Raw genomic sequence first — 19,554 nt, forward strand, 5'->3', positions numbered from 1 at the left:
TTCATCACAGAGGTTTTAAACCTGCAGCAGTGGCTCCGCCTATTTGGGAATTTAGCCGCCCAACAGAACGTGTTTGTTGTTGTCATGGATGCATCTTGCTACAGATTAGATTAGATAAAACTTTATTGTCATTAATCTGACATTTGTCACCTTTACACTTTTAGTTTTACTTCCTTTCTGATTTGTTGTCTCTCCCTGTTTGTTCAAAGCTCGTCTCAGCTTCATTTAGCAGCAGTAAGGCTAGCTGAGGTTAGCATGCCGGCTGACAATCCTGCACCTTTCTGGTGCGTTCAGCCCATAAAACCAAACACCCCACCTGCTGCCGCCTCCGTGAAGCCTCGGCCCCACACGGCAACCTGGGACTCGCACGGGGTCTCGCTCCTTCCACTGTAAGGAGGCTAAACGAGGAGGAGGAGGAGGACAATGAGGATGGCGGCTCCTCGGCCTGCTGGGGACGGACAGAGAGCCTCTCTCCATTAGAGTGATGAGTAACGATGTGAGCGCTGAGGGGACAGAGTTCAGTGAACGCACCGCCTGCTCTCTCAGCTGTTAGCGTCACCCGATCCTTCAGCTAACCGAGTTAGCCTGCACTTTGCTAATGGTGTTAGAGAAGACAAAGAGGGCGCGGCGGAGGAGAAACACCATCAGGATGGTTTTTATTCAGCAGGATGTTTCCAGCTGATCCCATCGACCTCCGAAAACGGCATCAGGACGACACTCTGGTGCTGCGTTCAGGTCACATGGGGATAATCATCGCTGTGATTCAGCTACTCAAAGTAACAAACTGTGGAGGGGAGCTTGTGTTTTAAGCCATTAAGATAATTCAATCACAGGGAACTCCATTTGTGCCAAAAATCAGTGCTTTTTGCTTTTAATGTTACGCTTTCAGGAAGCTAAAAATAAAGACAGCAGAGGCTTTGGGACATTATTTTAATTCCCGGTCCAGTGAATCAGGTCTTCTCTTCACCAAAGTATTCTGGGTAAATCGTTCTCTCGTTGGCTTTGAATTGTCCTCGTATTCAAGCTGTGATGATCACGCGACCTCAGACTGATGAGGACCTGATGACGCAGAGACGGCGCCCCCTGCGGTCAGCGCGCTGTAAGAAACCATGAGTCCTTCAGTGTACACTTTGATGTTTCTGTGGAGCTGTGATTAACCAGGACTGCTCAGCCAATCAGGACGGACCGTGAGAGACCGAATCAGTCAGTTCAAACCTCATTAGCAAAATCCAAATTAGCTCTGTTGATTGGACGCCCCCCTCCCCCGCCACCTCGGACTTCGGTGCTGTTGTTCTCTGAATGACATGAATATTCAGAGGCGCATCAAGTTTGATTAGTTTGTTTTGTGCGATCGATCGCTGAATGACGAGGAGGTAAGGCTCCGTGTTTGTGCTGAATTAAATGATGTAAATCACAGCCGCAGAGCAGCTGCGAGGAAACAAAAACACTTTTCACACTCGACACGTTGGATGTTTGTGTGCGAGGAAACTTTCTATACTGCGTCAACGTCAGACTGAGGCTTCGTTCACGACCCACAGATGAAAACGTGTGGCGTGTGACTGATGACGACCATCTTCACGGTTTTGTCTGTCAGATGTCAGAAAGCGGTGAAATGTTTTGTTCAACCTGCAGATTCTGTTTCCTGTCAAATAAAACAAAGTCTGAATTATGAAAACTGCTGAGGTTCAGTCAGACGTCGTGGCTGTAACACAGGAGCTCGATGTGAAGCTCACGTGGTGGAGCCAGTCAGGTTTTAGACAGTCAGGACTTCTGCAGCCAGGACCTCCTCCTCTCAAAACAGGACCAACCGTAGACCGAAATGATCAGAAGTCGCACAAAAGTAAAAAAAGCCCAGTTAGACAAACAAACGCCGACGTCTGAATGCGTGAAGTCCTGCATCTCGTATGGATCTTCCCGTTGTTCTCTATGAGGTACAGCTGCTGAAAGTCATCACGCTGTGCGATCCAGCTGCACGTTTTGATGGATCGCACATGAATGTGACACAGGAAATGACATCATTTCACCTCCTTGTCCTCCTCAGGTTCTTTCGGGGCGAGTACACAGTGGAGGTGGCCATCAACGACTACCTGGACATCTACTGCCCGCACTACGAGGAGGCGGAGTCGGCGGAGCACATGGAGCACTACGTGTTGTACATGGTGAACTACGACGGCTACACGACCTGCGACCACCACAGGAAGGGCTTCAAACGCTGGGAGTGTAACCGGCCGCAGAGCCCCAACGGACCGCTCAAGTTCTCCGAGAAGTTCCAGCTCTTCACGCCCTTCAGCCTGGGCTTCGAGTTCCGGCCCGGACACGAGTACTACTACATCTGTAAGTACTACACACGAGTACTGCCACAGTCCTGCGCGGACTGAATGTTTTTATGACAGTTGGGTTTTCCTCGGGTCTGTTCAGGAACACTCAGGCGTCGCCTGCTTCCGTTTGGCCTCACAGGGCCACCCTCCAACCCTTCACTGACGTGAAGAGGGGAGCTTTAGATGTGTATGTTGGTGTGTGTGTGCGCGTGTGTGTGTGATCAGTACTGCCGTTTAAACACACAGTGCTAACAGCCGTCATCTTCAGCCGGCGTTGGTCTCCTCCTCGTCACGTCCTCTGGTGTTAATGAGGCGGTTACTTCCTCCACCTTTTCTCCACCTGCTCAGCGTGTGAATCGGACAGTCCTCGCCGTCCTCTGAGCCTCAGGGGTCGCCTGTTGGTTACACGTCACTGAATCCCACACACACGTCCAGTCGGTCTCTCATTTGGCTTCTTCCTGTTAGCTTAAAGGAACAGTTCAGCCAAAAAAGTAAACTCATTATCCCCTCGCCTTCGTGCTGCTGCTTCATGCTTCATTTCCGGAGCTTCACAGCAAAACGCATCATTCTGTTAAACAACTGAAGAAGCTGGGGACACGTCGAGCCGGGCAGGAAGTCAGACTCGGGACAATCCAGTCAGTTTTCAAAATAAAACCCTACTAGACTCCGGATCATAAAACCAGACAATAAAAAGAGAAATGTTTTAACTACGTCGCCTCCTTCTGGAAGTCTGCTCGTGAACGTGTGGTCGCGACCGCTCTGTAGCCGCGTGGGGTTTAATCACAGGCTTCGGGTTTGTTTCTGGGTCCAAAGCTCAGCTCTTACAGCTTGTCATTAAAGCTCAGGTCTCTTTTGAGCAGGGAAACCAAACGTGCAGACGACCGTCAGACATGTTGGAGTGAAAGAGGTTTTAAACAGAAACACAAGCTGCTTTGTGTGTGTGTGTGTGTGTGTGTGTGTGTGTTGACATAATTTGTCGTCCAACCTGGAAGAAATTTCCCAAATTGTGGCTCATTTGCAGTGAAAGGCTTCCAGCAGAGACACGGTTTGCTTTAAATGACACTTAATAACTGTGTGAGAGTGTGTGTGTGTGTGTGTGTGTGTGAGAGAGAGTGTGTGTGTGTGTGTGTGTGTGTGTGTGTGTGTGAGAGAGAGTGTGTGTGTGTGTGTGTGTGTGTGAGAGAGAGTGTGTGTGTGTGTGTGTGTGTGTGAGAGAGAGAGTGTGTGTGTGTGTGTGTGTGTGAGAGTGTGAGAGTGTGTGTGTGTGTGCTGAATGCTGCTGTCTGCAGGTCGGTGTGTTTTTCCTGTGTAACAGCAGAGAAAACAAAGACTCTGAAGCATCAGAATTCATCTGAATCTGAATGTTTCAAAGCCTTTACTGAGTCTGATTGAAGTCAGTTTAATTTACACATGAAATGTGTGTGTGACATGTGGAAACAGCTGGAGTCTCGTGACTTCGAGCTCCTGAACAGCAGCCATGAAGCTGATCGCGTTGTGGTTTGTGGTTAAAAGCTGCTGGTGTGTTTCCTGTCACTGACTCCTCTCTCTCTGCGTCTCCTCTGCAGCGTCTCCACATCCAAACCTGGCCGGGAAACCTTGTCTGAAACTCAAAATCTACGTCAAACCAACCAGTGGGTCTCTTCTTCTTCTTCTACTTCTTCTTCCTGTTCCTCCTCTGGCTGCTTGTGTTTGTGGCTTTGACGTCCAAACCAAACAAGTTACATTTTCATATCATGTTGTTGTAAATTCTCACCCTTTCCTCAAATCAAATAATTGCAGCATGTTGTACACCAGAAGTTTTCCTGACAGGCGCCCTCTTGTGGACTAACACTGAACACACACTCATTTGGAGGAGGTCAGTTTAGGTTTGGCTGCTTTGATCCTGATGCAGATTAGGAATCTTTTCCTCATTTTCTATTGTTTAAATAGCAGTTTAGTTCTGATTTAGTCATAGAAAATATTTGTTTACTTTCAGATTTAAATCAAAACATGTGCAGCGAATATTTTTCTTTTAACTGAGCGCAGAAGTTCATGAGAAATAATGAAACTGTTCAACAGTGTTTGGGATCCTTTGGACCAAACGTTAATCAGCAGCTGCACAGCTAACAGAGCTAACCGTTAGCAGTTACTTTAGTGACAAACGAAGCTTTCTGTCCATCGGGAAATCACAGAGTCGAGGCAGAGCAGCCGGGCCACATCAGAGGGAAGACCAGAAAATATTTTCTCCATAAAATATGATCCAGTTTCACTACATTTGGTTTATAAAGTCAGAAAGTTGTGTTTGTGTACAGCAATCAGCAGCCTGATTCTTGTCTCATTTGTATTGTGATCAAATTCAGGTTATTAAATTCAACATTTGGTCTTTGCAAACAGAATTGATGATGAGAACAGATGACACGATGAGATCCGATCCAGTGGTCAGTGGAGACGCTGTGATTGGACCATGGAGGGCAGGTGTAAACAGGGCACAAACATCAGTCTGACGAAGAGGAGGTGCGAACACTTCCAGCTGCCGCACTGATGCCGTTAAGAGGAAGTTTTAACACATTCAGTCCATCACTGGCTGGAAATCCTCCGTCTCACGATTTAACAAATCAGCTTGCATCAACGAGACGGGGGATTTGTGGTGTGAACGCAGCGCAGCAGGAAGGAAAGTGTTTATTGGATGTGGATTATCTGCAGAGGCTGAAACAGTCGAGCTGTCAAACACTCAACTTGAATATTATATTACAGCAGCACGAAAACCCGGCGACTCAGGGCCAATTATTTTCCCAGAATCCCTCTGACACGTGCAGGCTTTAATAATCTGATCCTTTCACTGTAAGTGCTGTTTCTGGAAGGAGGAAGGTGGAATAAACTCACAGGAAATATTAAAAAAACAACACAAATAACAGAATAAATGAACTGCACTGCGATAGTTCATTTGTTTAAAGAGATGATCATTCAGAACAATACGACCAGATACGACCGAGCGCGTCAAACCGCTTCAAACCGCTTCAAACCAGCCGTCTGACCACATCTCAGGTCAACAACGCTCCTAATTTACAATATCTAGAATATTTAAAACATTTTACAAAACATCTGAGAGTCACGAGAAGTTAAAAATAAAAGCTCGTCTGTCCTGAATTTCAGACTTTAAGGTTTCAGAAGCTGTTTGGTCGGCGGCTGGTAGAATAACGACAAGTGAATGGAATGTAAAGAAGCCGTGACAGTGAAGTGACTGCAGTATGAAACATGTGCCCAGCGACGCCCGCTGACCAGCAGTCTGAGTTTAAAGTCGGTTTGTTTCATTAAATTAAAACTCTGGCAGAGAAACCTGCTGAACATCATGTTTTAGACTACCTCCAGACATATTTATTTTATTATCTTATTTTATTTTGTGTTACCTTATTTTATTTTATTCTTCTATTGTATGTTACTTGTTACCTTCTATGTTTGCACCAATCGCCAAGACAAATTCCTAGTAATGTGAAACCTCTTCACTTACATGGCAATAAAGTCTTTTCTGATTCTGATTCTGATGCTTTGGTTAGCAACTACAACTCCCATGATGCCAGAGGGAGGCCATCGTGGTTTGCAGAAACTAATTATTTCCTGCGTTCTCACCTTTCGTCTCTCTCAGATGACTCGGTGTACGAGTCTCCGGAGCCATTCCTGACGGACGACACCACCGGCGGCTGCAGCCTCGCCCTGCCCCGCCTCTCCCTGCTGTCCGCCGCGTTGCTCAGCCTCCTCTTCGTCCTCCTCCTCGCCTCCTCGTAGCACCTCCTTCTCTTCGCTCTGAGGAGAGACGAGCAGCGTGAGGCCGAAAACACATCCGGGTCCCGCCCCCTGACCTTCACCTGAACGACTCCGCAGCGCAGCCAATCAGAGGAGGCCGAGGTCGCTGGTGGGAGGAGCCTGTTTGTGTACGGCTGGGATCATCTGGGCTCCGTGATCCACGCCGGGGACTCGCCGAGACTCCACTGACTCCCACGTCAAACCGACTCACTGAATTTGACCCCAGGTTTCACACAAAGTGCTGCCACACATTCAGTTCTTTAAATTCTGCTGCCTGAATGAGACCAGAGTTTCAGTTCATCTTGTGTGTTCAACAGTGGAAATCAGTGGCTGAAGAGAAAAGTGTTAAACAAAGAAGTCAGAAATTTGAAAGCTTAAGTTTATATTGAAGCCCTGAAGTCCCAAAAAGCAAAATTTGTTTTTAAATAAAGTATTGAGTTATCTTCTACCCAGCAGCTTGTACAACACGCTGCAGTTCACGAGCTTTAAAAATAAAGACCAATTTAAGACCAATTTGTCCTCTTAAATAATCCTAAATTAGAGTCTAAATTCTGTCTAAAACTGAAAACCGATTTGATCTTTTTGTACAAGACCTCTTGTCATGTTGCAAAGCGATTATTGAAATCAAAAGGCCAATTGGTCAGGTGAGAACCGGAAGTGCTAACAGCGAGCTAACCAGCTAACGGAGTGAAGCGGAGCAGCTGAAACGGAAACATGGCGGTCAGTGGAGTCCAGCTGCAGCCTGTGGACAGAAACACTTCTTCATCACACGGTTCACCAGCAGCACTTCGCCCCAAACGTCCGTCTGATCTTTCAATGATGATTACAGTCACAGAAATCAGCCCGACGTGAAGCTACGAGACAAACCGCAGGCCCCCGAACCTCCACTCTCCGCGATGGACGAACGCACCCGTCGCTGCGCCGTCGCTCGTCTGATTTTCAAACTGATGACACGTGACTGCTGGAGAAGCCGTCAGTTTGGGAGAACAGACCAAAGAGCTGCTGAGTCATAAATTGTTGTAAACAACGCTCGCACGTGACCTAAGCTGTCTGTGATTGGCCGACTGTCCAGTGGTTGTCTTTAATTTCTTCTGTGATTTGACAGGAAGACGTCGAGTCTCATTTCTGTGACTGTGACCGTCATGAGCGTTAAATACAAAAATCAGATAAGAAACAAGCTGAGATTCTCTCTCTCTCTCTCTCTCATTGTGTCTGTTAGTCTCTCGCCCTCCTCCAGCCCCTCAGTCAGTCCACATCTCATTTCTGTAAATCTGCCAAAGACTATTGTTAAACTTTTCTAATGGGGAGGGGCATGCAGCAGCTGCAGGGGTCCGTGTGGCTCCGCCTACTTTTGCCACAGGGGGCGGGGTTATTTTAAGGGGAGGAGTCAGTGTGGATTTTTTTTTTTTTATTGTGACGTGAAAATAGAAACGAATGTTACGCAAAACAAATGAACCAATCAAAAATGGCCTTTTTCCCACTGGTGCTGAATTTTTAGTGACTTCTTTTCTGGGGAAACAGCAACACCGTGAGACGCCGAGAAGACTTTTTCCCCCCAGTTCATCTCTTCATACCATCCCTCCATCTCTGCTGATGGAGGGTGGAGGGCGAGCGTGTCCTCGTGTGTGGCTGAGCAGGGGCATGCTGGGAAATGCAGTATATGTAAAGAACGCACTGTGATGGAGGACCGACTGTAGCACTTGGACTCCTGTTGGAGAGCGACGGAAACACGCTGACGTTTCCTCGCAGAACGAAAATTCAAGTTTTATTTTATGTTGGTGCCATTTTTTCTGTTTTAATAAAAGCTAAATTCATATGAGATATGAATTCATCAGCAGAGATATGAAGGAATCAGTCAGGTGTTTGTTGTTGTTGTTCCTGTTGTTGTTGTTTTTCTCCTTTTTGTTCCTGCTTGCGTCACAATGCATTCTGGTCCTTGTAGTCCTGTGCTTTCTGGTTCTGTTGATAGATATTGATTAGGTGGGTTTTCCAGTTCATCCTTTTCTTCGTTGATTTTCGTGTGGATGAAATCCGTTTTTGTGGTGTGCGAAATGTTGGAGAAGCTGACGAAAGGAAAAACTACAGAAAAAAAGTTCTGATGGTGGTTTTGTGAGTGGGAGTGAGACCTCCCTGCTGTCTATGGTTTACAGTCTCTGAAGCTGATCATACTGAGAAGAAAATGCTTTTCTACATCCAAATGTCTGCATATTCTGTTCTCTGAAAGACAAAAAAACCTGTTTTTGTATATTTTCTTATTGGATGCTTATAAAGTCCTGTTAAGAATGCATTTATCTGATTGGCTGAAAAGCTAGCGTGGGGTCAGAGGTCATCAGGCCTCTTCAGGTCATTTTTTCTGTGCTGCATGAGCAGGAAAAATAAAATTTAAAAGTACAATTACTGAATTTACTTTGAAGACAATTTCAGAGAGAAAATGTTAAGACGTGTATGAATCTGTGTTTGATAAATTCACCAATAAAAAATGTCCCACTAAAAATTCCTTCCTGCTTGTTTCACCACACACACTCACACGCTCACACACACACACGTCATCTTTGTAACCTCACTCAGATGAACTGATGCTTCGCTCTCAGAGCTGTGAGGCGGACAGAAGAAGATGGCGGCGCTCCAGATCTCTCCACACTTCGACCACATTGTCATCATTATCTCATTATGAGGTCAGCTCGTCTTTTCTGCTTCCTGGAGAGCTGCCACACTCGGGGGTTTGGTGGGAAGCCAGTTGTGTTTGGCAGAACGCCCAGATGGCACGCCGCTGACAGCCAATCAGAGAGCCAGGACAGCATGCAAGGTCAGCCAATCAGAGAGCCTACAGCCAACCCCAGAGCTCAGACAGCACGCCGCGTCAGCCAATCAGAGGCCAGATCAGGTAATTATGAATCATTTACACATCACCAGATTTCTTCTTGCAGTATAATTTTGAGGTACTTCACTTTTTACTGCATTACTTTGACGCTTCAGTTTCTGTTTGCAGTTAAAAGACAAAAAGAGCTTTTAAAATATAATTATTGTAGAGAAACCTGTTAATCTGCCGTCAGGCTGCTTAAAGTGAGTTTCACTAAACCTGCAGCTAAAAGTTTTACTTTTACTTTAAAAAACTACTTCTGCCAAAAGCCTTAAAATCCTGATTGGTGTCCCAAACGCCATCAGTGTTTGCAGGCAGCTTTGGGGACTTTTTAAATCTTAATTTCAAAAAGAAACAAAAAGATGTTCTTTGTTTTGCCAGGATGAAATGTAATCAAATAAACCAAAACATTTAAAAATATTCCAACAAACGAGCGTCTTCTGACCTGCAACTCACAACATCATGACAGGAAACACACCTGACATTCCTCACTCAGCAGGTGAGCTGCCCGTTTGTCAGTTTGACGTGCGTCTAAGCTCCAACATTTAACACTGAATCGTCCAATCAGAGCTCAGTGGAAAGGAAACGCAGCCACAGTTTGTTTTCCTGTTGAGACGACGCCTCGCTTTCACTGCTGCTGGTCTGAGGTCAGCGTGAAGGACGTCGAGGCAACAACAGACAGCTGAACTGAGCTGACTCACGCAGGAAGTGATGTCACACTCAAGTTGACCTTTGACCTTTTGGATAGAAAACTCTGATGGGTTCATGTTGTTGCATTTGGAGAAAAACACTGAAGCTGTTGGTGTCTCTGGTCGCCGCCATCACGAGCGAGGAGGAAGCAGCAGCTTCTCGTGGCTGACGCGCTCCGCCTCCTCCAGACATCACATGACTGATCAAAGCTGCCTCGCCACAGGAGAGCTGGATTCTTATTGGCTGCTGTCTGTCACGATTAATCCACCCCCGCGTCAGCCCCCCGTCCCAGCAACAGACCGGTTCTCCTGTTTGGTCTAAAGAAAATCAGTGTTGTTCTTTTCCTCTGAACGTTGAGCATTTTATCAACGTTTACAAGTACAAACGTTTTATTTGTCTAAAGATTGAGATAAAATGAATCTTAAATCGTCTCCTGCAGTTCGTTTCATCCTGTCCGTCTGATTCCTCTCTTTATTTTCCTCAGACCAGTTAAATCCTCTGCAGCTCCGACCAATCAGGGCTCATTTATCTGCGCCTCATTAGGGTCAAAGTCGTCCTCGTCCTCGTCCTCGTCGACCTGCAGTCGAGTTCCGCTCAGACTGACAGGAAGCACTCGGCACTCAGCACGTCACAATAAAGCGCAGTCTGAACACAGTTTAGTTCTGACTTACCGGTGCCGCGTATTTACACAGAGATCACCTGGGAGCAAATCAGCCAATCAGAGGACACCAGAGAGAAAACAAATGAAGTTCATCGGGCTCCGTCATTGGTGGATGTATCCTTGTCATTTACTTCAATAAAATGTAACAAATCCTATGAACATGGCCATAATTTTAGTTTAAAAATAAAAAAATGAACTACCTGGCAGACTGCCTGAGCTAACGACAGCTACAGGCAGCAGACAGCACAGCGAGCAGCAGTCTGCAGTTACTCTGCTGATATGAAACTTTCTGGATGTATTTTACAATTTGTAAAATACAAGTTAGAAAAGAAAATTACAATCATTTTATTAAAATCTGCAGGACTCAAGTATCCAAATGTTTAACAATGAGATATAAACAGAAATCAAAACCCAAAAACTGCTGAGAATCCTCAGGAGAATCAACAGGCTGCAGCTAAAAGTCAGTCAGAATGTCAGAGGGAGAAATAATCATCAGTGGGATCAATCCATCCATCAGTCACACCACGTGATCTTCATCAGCCTGGCGGAGGAGTCTCCCAGGTGCTCGTCCAGGTGTTGTCATCTCCCACATGCACGGCTGCAACTCCCTCGTCGTCAGAGGAGCCGCTGAGTCTGCCATCAGACTGCAGCAGCTCCTCCTTTAGCGGTCTGTGCAGGACAGTGGTGTTCACCACATGTACCAATGCTCAGCTAGCAGCTTTCAGCAAAGCGAACACCATGCAGTCCCAGAAGCCTGACACGCTAGAAAAGGGTTTGATTCTCTACACATGCATCACGACCTTCCGCATGTTTTTCCACCACTGGTGAACGGGACGTGGCGAGCAGATTCCAGCACAGAGTGAGTGAAGGCACAAGTGACAGCAGGCAGTGTGAGTTCCTACGTTCACAGACACGCTGATGAAGAGCAGAAGCGACGTGACTTGGCTCCATTTCGCTCTGGCATTGCAGCACCGTCTCTTTCAGACACCATGTCAGAGGCTGCCGACGTTTAGGATCCTTAAAACCCCTTCTAAACTACACCACTGACTCTGGTACAGCTGCTGTGTCTGCAGAGGAGGAAGTTCAGAGTCACAGCGACACCTGCTGGTCACCTCTGTGCACTACAAGCTGACTGTGACACTCGGCTTCTGCTGGATGCACCAAGTTTGGTCTGTTAGCTGATGCTCGAAGTGTTTCTGTCAAATAACATGTGATGTGTTAACTTTCAACTAATAAATCAATATATAAATATGGACTTGGGATTTGACTAAACTTTAACAGCCTGAAAAGTTTATTTTTTTTCCTCTACCTTTCAGTGAGATTGTGGCTCTCTTTAAGGTCCTGATTCACACAGTGACACAGTCACAGCTGGGATCCTGTACAGTCTGCTGAGCTCAGGTCCACAGCTGGGATCCTGTACGACCTGCTGAGCTCAGGTCCACAGCTGGGATCCTGTACGACCTGCTGAGCTCAGGTCCACAGCTGGGATCCTGTACGACCTGCTGAGCTCAGGTCCACAGCTGGGATCCTGTACGACCTGCTGAGCTCAGGTCCACAGCTGGGATCCTGTACAGTCTGCTGAGCTCAGGTCCACAGCTGGGATCCTGTACGACCTGCTGAGCTCAGGTCCACAGCTGGGATCCTGTACGACCTGCTGAGCTCAGGTCCACAGCTGGGATCCTGTACAGTCTGCTGAGCTCAGGTCCACAGCTGGGATCCTGTACGACCTGCTGAGCTCAGGTCCACAGCTGGGATCCTGTACGACCTGCTGAGCTCTGAGCAGGTCCACAGCTGGGATCCTGTACGACCTGCTGAGCTCAGGTCCACAGCTGGGATCCTGTACGACCTGCTGCTGATGTCAGCTCACCTTGATTCTCTCATAACTCAACATGCAATTTAGTTTCAGGTTCCTTTTCCTGCGAAAGCAAAGTAACCACAGTGTGTATGGAGGCAAATCAGGGACAAAAGTTTCCTTCATTTGAAAAAAGATTTGAACTTGAAAGCTGAAATTTCAGTTTTGAACTTTGAAAAATACAACATGAACTAAAAGTAAGTGGGAAAAGCATTTTTCAGTTTAAATATGTGTTTTCTTCAGTTGTGAAACTCTTTTGAACAAACGATCTATTTTCACTTTTCATTCTCATGTGTATTTCAGTCCAGATACCTAAAGGGTGACTGGACCCCAAAGGGTAACTGGACCCCAAAGGGTGACTGGACCCCAAAGGGTGACGGGACCCCAAAGGGTGACTGGACCCCAAAGGGTGACGGGACCCCAAAGGGTGACTGGACCCCAAAGGGTGACGGGACCCCAAAGGGTGACTGGACCCCAAAGGGTAACTGGACCCCAAAGGGTGACGGGACCCCAAAGGGTGACTGGACCCCAAAGGGTGACGGGACTGAAGCCGGAAGTTCAGCATAAGACCAGCAGAGTGTGAGTTAGCGGGCGTAACTTTTGGCCCTGATTTGGCTCCGTACGCTGTGATTACGTTCGTTTCTCAGGAAAACGAACCTGAAACTGCCTGCACGTACTGTTGTAGTTATGTAAATTCACGTGGACAAACGCGGACGAGTGGACGTCAGACGCACAAGCGCTGCAGTTCACTTTCGTTTCTCCACCTCCAGACTCCACCTGGATACCAAAGTCGCTTTTGGCAGCTGAGGAGGTGAAGACGTGAAGGACAGCAAGCTGGAAAATGGCGCCAGGAAAAGGTTGGGTTTCTCCTTCTAGAAGACTACATGTCTTTACTATTGCATCTCTGAAGGATTGTTCCACATTTAATGCTGGGTTTTGTGCGCATCCTGGACAGGGGGACAAAGACGGGTCGGGGGGCAGAGAGAAGCTCCTGGCGTCAGCCGCCATTCACCGAGACGGAACCAGATCAGGCAGGGGCGAGGTAATCCAGTCTGCTTCTGTAAAACCTGAAAATCAGCACAGGCACACAGAAGACCCCACCCGAGAGACAGATCTCTGTCCGACTCGGTCCCGACTCGGTCCCGACTTGATTTGACGTCAGACAACCATAACGTTTTGATGCCAGGCGCCAGTCCGGCCATGTTGGGACAGGCTTGGCTGTAGCTGCTTGTAGAAACTTCTCTTTTTTGTTGAGTTCATGTTTTTAGTCAGGTTTTTAAGGTTTATTCAGAGTACATGTTGGGAGCCTACAGCCAATCACAGAGCTCAGACAGCACGCCACGTCAGCCAATCAGGGCCCAGATCAGGTAATTATGAATCATTTAGGCGTCACCAGATTTCTTCTTGCAGTATAATTTTGAGGTACTTCACTTTTTACTGCATTACTTTGACGCTTCAGTTTCTGTTTGCAGTTAAAAGACAAAAAGAGCTTTTAAAATATAATTATTATAGAGAAACCTGTTAATCTGCCGTCAGGCTGCTTAAAGTGAGTTTCACTAAACCTGCAGCTAAAAGTTTTACTTTTACTTTAAAAAACTACTTCTGCCAAAAGCCTTAAAATCCTGATTGGTGTCCCAAACGCCATCAGTGTTTGCAGGCAGCTTTGGGGACTTTTTAAATCTTAATTTCAAAAAGAAACAAAAAGATGTTCTTCGTTCAGTCAGGATGAAATATAATCAAATCAACCAAAACATTTAAAAATATTTCAACAAATGAGCGTCTTCTGACCTGCTGGTGGTGACGGTTAGCAGTCAGTAGAATAAATACGTTCATATTATAAGCTGCAGACAAGCGATCGTCACTGTTGAAGTAACATCTGTACAGATGTGAAGCCCTGAAGTCAACAGATCAATAATAAAAGTTTCTCGTGTTTTCACTTTGTTTCTGTAGTCTGAGGAGGACGTGTGTTCAGCTGATTCATGTACAGCAGTGAGCTGATGTGATCCTGATTTACACGAATTTGTGAAAACTGGAGGTTAAAGCAGGATCAAACGCCACAGATCGTCTGCATAGGCTGCCTCACCTGGAGGCTGCGTACAAGTTGCACTTCCTGCACAGGATGAAGGCCGCTGGGAACTGTTAGACCGCAGCTTCCTGTTTGCGCCCACTCAGCGCTCTCATCCGTTTTCAAGCGAAGCGCGTTTCATTCGCTGCAAATCAGCAGCGACGATTACAGAAAACGGCTGACTCCGAACATGGCGGCGGCGCCCTGGCGTGCTTTGCATTGCTATAATTACATGTAGTTATGCAATTCGTTTCATTGCGTGGCTCAGTATTCTTCGTTAAATCAGTCGTGCACACGATGTCGGGCTGTGGAGGAATCTTTCCTGTGGTACCGCGAGTGGCCACTGGGAAAAACTGGAAAGCCCCGCGACGCCGCTGCGTTCGACTCACTTCTGATTCAGATGGTTGCGATGCCGTTAAAAAGCAATTTGTTGATTTCAGTATGTAATTTTCTCTCACCGTGTCACTGCTTGCTGCGTTTGAAACACAGCGTCTTTGTGAAGATCAGTAATTCGTGCAGTTGGACGCAGCATGTGTGCGCTGTGGGTGTTGGAGCGTCGTGTCTCCGGCAGTGCAGGTCAGCCTCTCAGCTCTGAAAACAAAAGCATCTTTCAGTGCATTATTTTCATGTCTTACACAAACGATGAGCACGAGGCTTTAGTGCTTCTCCCGTCTCTGCTCGCACATGCGACGATGGCAGAATCGTTGGAGAACTTCTGGAGTCGTGACAGAAATCTGAGGTGTGAGGAGTGAAGAGGGACTGTGCCAGACCTGTTCCTGTGCTGCTCAGCATGACCTCAGAGCTGCAGCCATGCGCTCTGACGGACTGTGGCCGGCTGGACAGGTAGTCCGTAACCCTGCACACTGTGTCGCAGTGCGGCTGCATCTCCAGTAGCTTCTCTCTCAGAAGTCCAGACTGGGTGGTGTTGAAAGCTCTGGAGATGTCAAAGAAAGGGCAAAGCAGGGTCCTCTGGTCTTCCAAAGGTCTTTATGACATGTGATGTCAGCACGATGGACCTGTAGTCCTTATGTTACTGTCTTTGACAGTAGGACGTTCACCCTGTCCTAAAGGATGGACATCCATTCAGCAAGAAGAAACTCTGAAACTGAAGCTTTTGGCCTGCAATTATAATTTGGAAGATCTAAGTTAGCATCTTCGTGTCTCAAATGTCTTCACACACACACACACACACACACACACACACATCCCACGTCTTGGTGCTTCATCCCATTTGCTGATTGGTAGATTCAGCTCCCCATTGTGAGGCTCTTTGTGCCATGACAGTATTCACATAATGTCCATACAAAACATCACTTAAGGTCTGTTAATATTGATGCATGGACATAAAAACGATTGACCTTTTAAAAGATGGATCCTGACCTCTAAACCTCTTTCCTTCCACAGAGGGAACTTTGGAAATGCTAACAACTAAAAGACGCGTGCTGATGATGATTGTGTCAACTCTGCAGCCTCTGGAAACTACAGCAGATCCAAACTTTCTGAAAGGTGTAAAACTGCTGAATTCTGCTCTTCAGATTCCTGCAATACCTGTGATTCGCTCGCAGCTCCTCAGCATCTACAATGAAAAGGAACAGGAGTTGCGATCGACTTTGGCCTCGGTTGATGACATTGTGTTGACATGTGAGTTGTGGTCTCCAAGGAAGCAAAACTCTTATCTGACAGTAGGATGCCACTTTGTGGACATCCATGGGGGTCTCAAGTCCTACATGCTCCAAACTACCTGCCTGTTTGAAGACGAATCGGCGGACAACATCAAAACTCAGCTCTTAGCTATCATGGAGGCTTGGAACATGAAAGAAAAGGTCCACAGTGTCGTCGGAGCTGGCACGCCACAACTGAAAAACGCCGAAACAAAATGGATGTACATGCCTTGTTTTGCCAACACCTTGCACGAGGTATTTGAGGATCTGATGAATAATAACGAGCTGTTGAATGTTCTCAAAAAGTGTCAGAACATTGTCGGGTTCTTTAAGAACGATTCTGAAGCTGAGAGGGAACTCAGAGAGATTCAACACAGGATGAACATGGAACAAGGTGAGCTGACCCTGTACACTGGGGATCGATGGCTCCCGTCACTGCACATGCTTCAGCAGCTGATTCAGCAGAACAAAGCCCTGATGATGGTGTGTGCACAGAGAGGAAAAACGGATTTAATCCTGAATGAAAATGATAAAGAGAAGGTCATGAACCTCATATCTGCTCTGGAACCTCTGAGCAAAGCCACATCCATGATGAAAAAAGAAGGATTCGAGACCATTTCGGCCATGCTGCCGCTACTGAAGCAGCTCATGAAAAATCTTGAAGGAGAGAGAAGAAAGAATAAAGTCGCCCAGACATTATTTAACAAATGTAAAAAGAAATTTGGTGACATTGACAACCACCCCCTGGCTCTCAACACATTCCTCGACCCTAGATTCAAAAATGAGCTCGGAGACGAAAACAAAAAACGAGCGATGGATAAAATACAGAAGGAGCTCAGTGCAGACCCAGCGTCCCCTACGGCTACAGAACCTAAAGTCCTACACAGATACATGGCCTACCCACCCAATGCAAAGAATTCAAACCCTTTGGCCTGGTGGAGGCTCACAGGAAGGAAGAACTTTGGTGAATTAAGCAAGCTGGCTCTGAAGAAACTGGCGGTTGTGTCCACTGCTGTGCCCTTAGAGAGAGCTTTCTCCAGTGCAGGTGATTGGTTCTGCAACCGGAGGAGCTTCATTGAGCCAGAAAACCTCAACATGATCCTGTTCCTCAAAACCAACTGTGACAACTGGACCTCAAGTGCTTAGACACAAACACACTGCAAAAGATGGAATCTCCTGTTTTACTCTGCTGAAGTTTGGTGGAATTCAGTGTGGAGCTTCTTCTTTCACAAATCTTTGGTTGGGTTCAGCTCTAATCGTGCTCCATTACCTGAAGCAACGTCACGTCAGCGTCCTTGTTGGGCTCCAGTTGCTTCGTTCCGGATGTCGTTGTGAAAACGTTTGTGTATTGGAGCGATGAAGCCTTCCCTTCCCTTCCCTTCCCTTCCCTTCCCTTCGTCTGCCTGCCTTCCTCGCTCACGTTCCTCTCGCAGGGGCTGACTAGCGCCAACAGTTCGGGACACACCACAAAAATTACAGCCACAGCTGCTCAGCGGCTGCGCCAACATCGTGGTCACTTCTTATGTAAATTCTTTTTTGTAAATACTCAACAGTAATTTTATGCGACTACTCAAATATGGAAATTACTTAAAATATCCGTCCCTTCTGTGAACTGCTATACAAAGCTAGCATGCTATCATCATTCACCATTCAGTTAGCTGATTTGTTTTTATGCTAACTTTCTGTGGCACACCAGCGCACGCAGTCTGAAAATCCACCACAAAGCTAGAAATTTTCAACGTTCTGTCAGCAAATTCTGGAGTAAAAACACGTAAGGAAGAGTTTCGCAAACACATCAGACATCATGGAGGACGGACGGAAGTGTGGCAACGAGGTGCTGAGTCATCTTCCTGTTTGGAGGAAATGGCTGCTTGCATCTGTCATGTGACCGCTGCTTGCTGTTCCCGTCTTCTTCAGAAAAGCGTTTGAGCTCTGCGCCTCCGGGTACAACACGGCATCAGCAGTTCGGGGGTTGTTGAACGAGTCTGCTGTCACTGCTGCACTGAGGTTAGCTTCAGGCTGGCGGTGGTGAAAGCGCAGTGTAGCGGTGGCGTCGCTAACCGTATCCAACTGCCTCACGTCTAAGAAAACGGCCAATTTAAAAAATACGTTATCAGCTCTGGCTTTTGTGAGTGTGTGTCATTTTGTTATTTCCTTGTGAGATTATTTTATCAGTATGTCTTTTTTATCTTTAAGCACTGTTCTATTCTTATTGTGTTTTTCATTTTAGTTTGCTTTTAACATTTCTCATAATTGCAATCATCTTTCGTCACATTTTGAAAACTCTTTTTACAGAAAGCAAATTAAATGGAAAAAAACAACTTGTAGTAATGAATATTTTAAGATTAGAAATGAGGTTCAGAAAAAATTATGATACTTTGTGTTTGCGGAAATAAACCTTTAAGTTGTTTTTCTTCATGTCTTCATGTTCTGTCTTAGTTTTGATGATTGTAAATGTATTTCTTTTATCAAAAAAGTAGTCATGTATTATTATATTACTAATAAAATAGAATTTCACCCCATTTAACTGTCTTTAATCTGTGCTGCTACGACTGAGTATTTTCTTTATATTAAGTCCTCACATTCGGGAAGCTGGAACGAGTGAATATCTCTGCTCGTGGATTTTTAAAATAGCTGCTGATACATTTTGAGCCAGCAACTGTTTAATCACTACAGCTCTGATGTTTACAGCACTTGTTTGTTCATTTGTTGGCGCTCTGTGGGTGCTGTGAGCAGTGTTTCTTACAGCCAGCAGGGGGAGCCACCACAACACCAGAAAAGGTGAGGAATGTGAAAAATTGATTGATTAATGGACAGTTTCAGCTCTACTTGTACAAGCTGCTGGAGAGTTTAATTTAAAACAATTTTATTTTATAAAATTTTACAAACACTTTTTGTGCTGGACAGAGACTCAAACTAGATAAACCAGACAGGACTGCGGTGGGAACTGAGGATGAAGCCTCATCTCACACACACACACACACACACACACACACACACACACTCAGCTCTCTAATTGAAACACGCCCCTTCTCTCCTCAGGGACCTGTTGCTGTTGTCATCGTCTCTCTTGGGGCCGTCTGATTGGCTGAGATGTTTATCAGTCATCAGCTCCACGCCCACTCATCATTGGCTTGTTACAGTGACAGGCCACGCCCCCTCCTGACCTCATAACCCTCCTATTAGTGCTGATGTGTGATATCTGTGATCCTGACAGACCACACTGTGGGAAAACAGCCTGCCGACGCTCACACAGGATGAGGAAGAGGATGAAGATGAGTTAAGGTGAACTTTATTTACATCATACAGGGGCTTTTTCATTGGTCCATACAATGAATAAATAAGTAATTAATTAATATAATTAAGTAAAATCTGGTCACATGATCAGGCTCTGATCGTTCTGACCTGCTGTACACTCAGTGTCCAGTTTATTAGGAACAGCCAGTAATGAATCCTGCGCAGGACTGACGAATCACATGGCCCATGAAAGAGCGGACAGGTGCGCAGTGCATCATGGGACACTGAGGAGACTGCGTTTGTTTGCAGCAGCACGGATGTTTTTCATTTTTACAAAATCAAAGAATGACAAAATAGAAATGTGAGATAATTCAAGCAGTTTATCCCTAAACTCTTTACACCTTTAATTATTATCATTATCAAACTTTAG

The 19,554-nt window shown here is 46.1% G+C and overlaps 2 protein-coding genes across 6 annotated transcripts in view; both read left to right on the forward strand.

Annotated features, from left to right (window-relative positions):
* Positions 1-8,586, forward strand: part of LOC124060776 (ephrin-A2-like) — a 54,925-nt gene extending 46,339 nt beyond the window's left edge. Inside the window, exons 1-4 of one of the 2 annotated variants that reach the window (XM_046392075.1) lie at positions 1,434-1,931; positions 2,042-2,334; positions 3,884-3,949; positions 5,941-8,586. In XM_046392075.1, the coding sequence (XP_046248031.1) occupies positions 1,882-1,931; positions 2,042-2,334; positions 3,884-3,949; positions 5,941-6,080 (549 nt within the window). In that variant the 5' untranslated portion in view covers positions 1,434-1,881 and the 3' untranslated portion in view covers positions 6,081-8,586. Of the gene's footprint in view, positions 1-1,433; positions 1,932-2,041; positions 2,335-3,883; positions 3,950-5,940 lie in introns of those variants that run through there. The other variant, XM_046392074.1, reaches the window with a different exon arrangement.
* Positions 8,587-11,127: 2,541 nt separating this feature from the next.
* si:ch211-152f22.4 lies at positions 11,128-18,835 on the forward strand. Of its 4 annotated transcripts, XM_046392506.1 has the most exons (4): positions 11,128-11,168; positions 12,932-13,018; positions 13,117-13,203; positions 15,631-18,428. In XM_046392506.1, the coding sequence occupies exons 2-4, from the start codon at positions 13,003-13,005 to the stop codon at positions 17,031-17,033; spliced, it is 1,506 nt and encodes a 501-aa protein (XP_046248462.1). In that variant the 5' UTR covers positions 11,128-11,168; positions 12,932-13,002; the 3' UTR covers positions 17,034-18,428. The 4 variants fall into 4 exon arrangements, with proteins under 4 accessions (XP_046248462.1, XP_046248463.1, XP_046248461.1 ...); XM_046392505.1 differs by lacking the exon at positions 11,128-11,168 and having other exon boundaries at positions 12,696-13,018; XM_046392507.1 differs by lacking the exons at positions 11,128-11,168; positions 13,117-13,203 and having other exon boundaries at positions 12,695-13,018; positions 15,631-18,833.
* Positions 18,836-19,554: the final 719 nt, after the last annotated feature.

This window comes from Scatophagus argus, chromosome 6 (genome assembly GCF_020382885.2).
Source record: "Scatophagus argus isolate fScaArg1 chromosome 6, fScaArg1.pri, whole genome shotgun sequence".
Classification (NCBI taxonomy): domain Eukaryota; kingdom Metazoa; phylum Chordata; class Actinopteri; family Scatophagidae; genus Scatophagus; species Scatophagus argus.

What these genes read in the sequence shown, in the direction of transcription:
- si:ch211-152f22.4 (XM_046392504.1), top strand. Translation starts at nt 13,420, where the DNA reads ATGTTTTTAGTCAGGTTTTTAAGGTTTATTCAGAGTACATGTTGGGAG. An exon ending in CCAATCAGGGCCCAGATCAG is followed by an intron (nt 13,529 to 15,630) that starts GTAATTATGAAT and finishes TTCCTTCCACAG; the next exon opens with AGGGAACTTTGGAAATGCTA.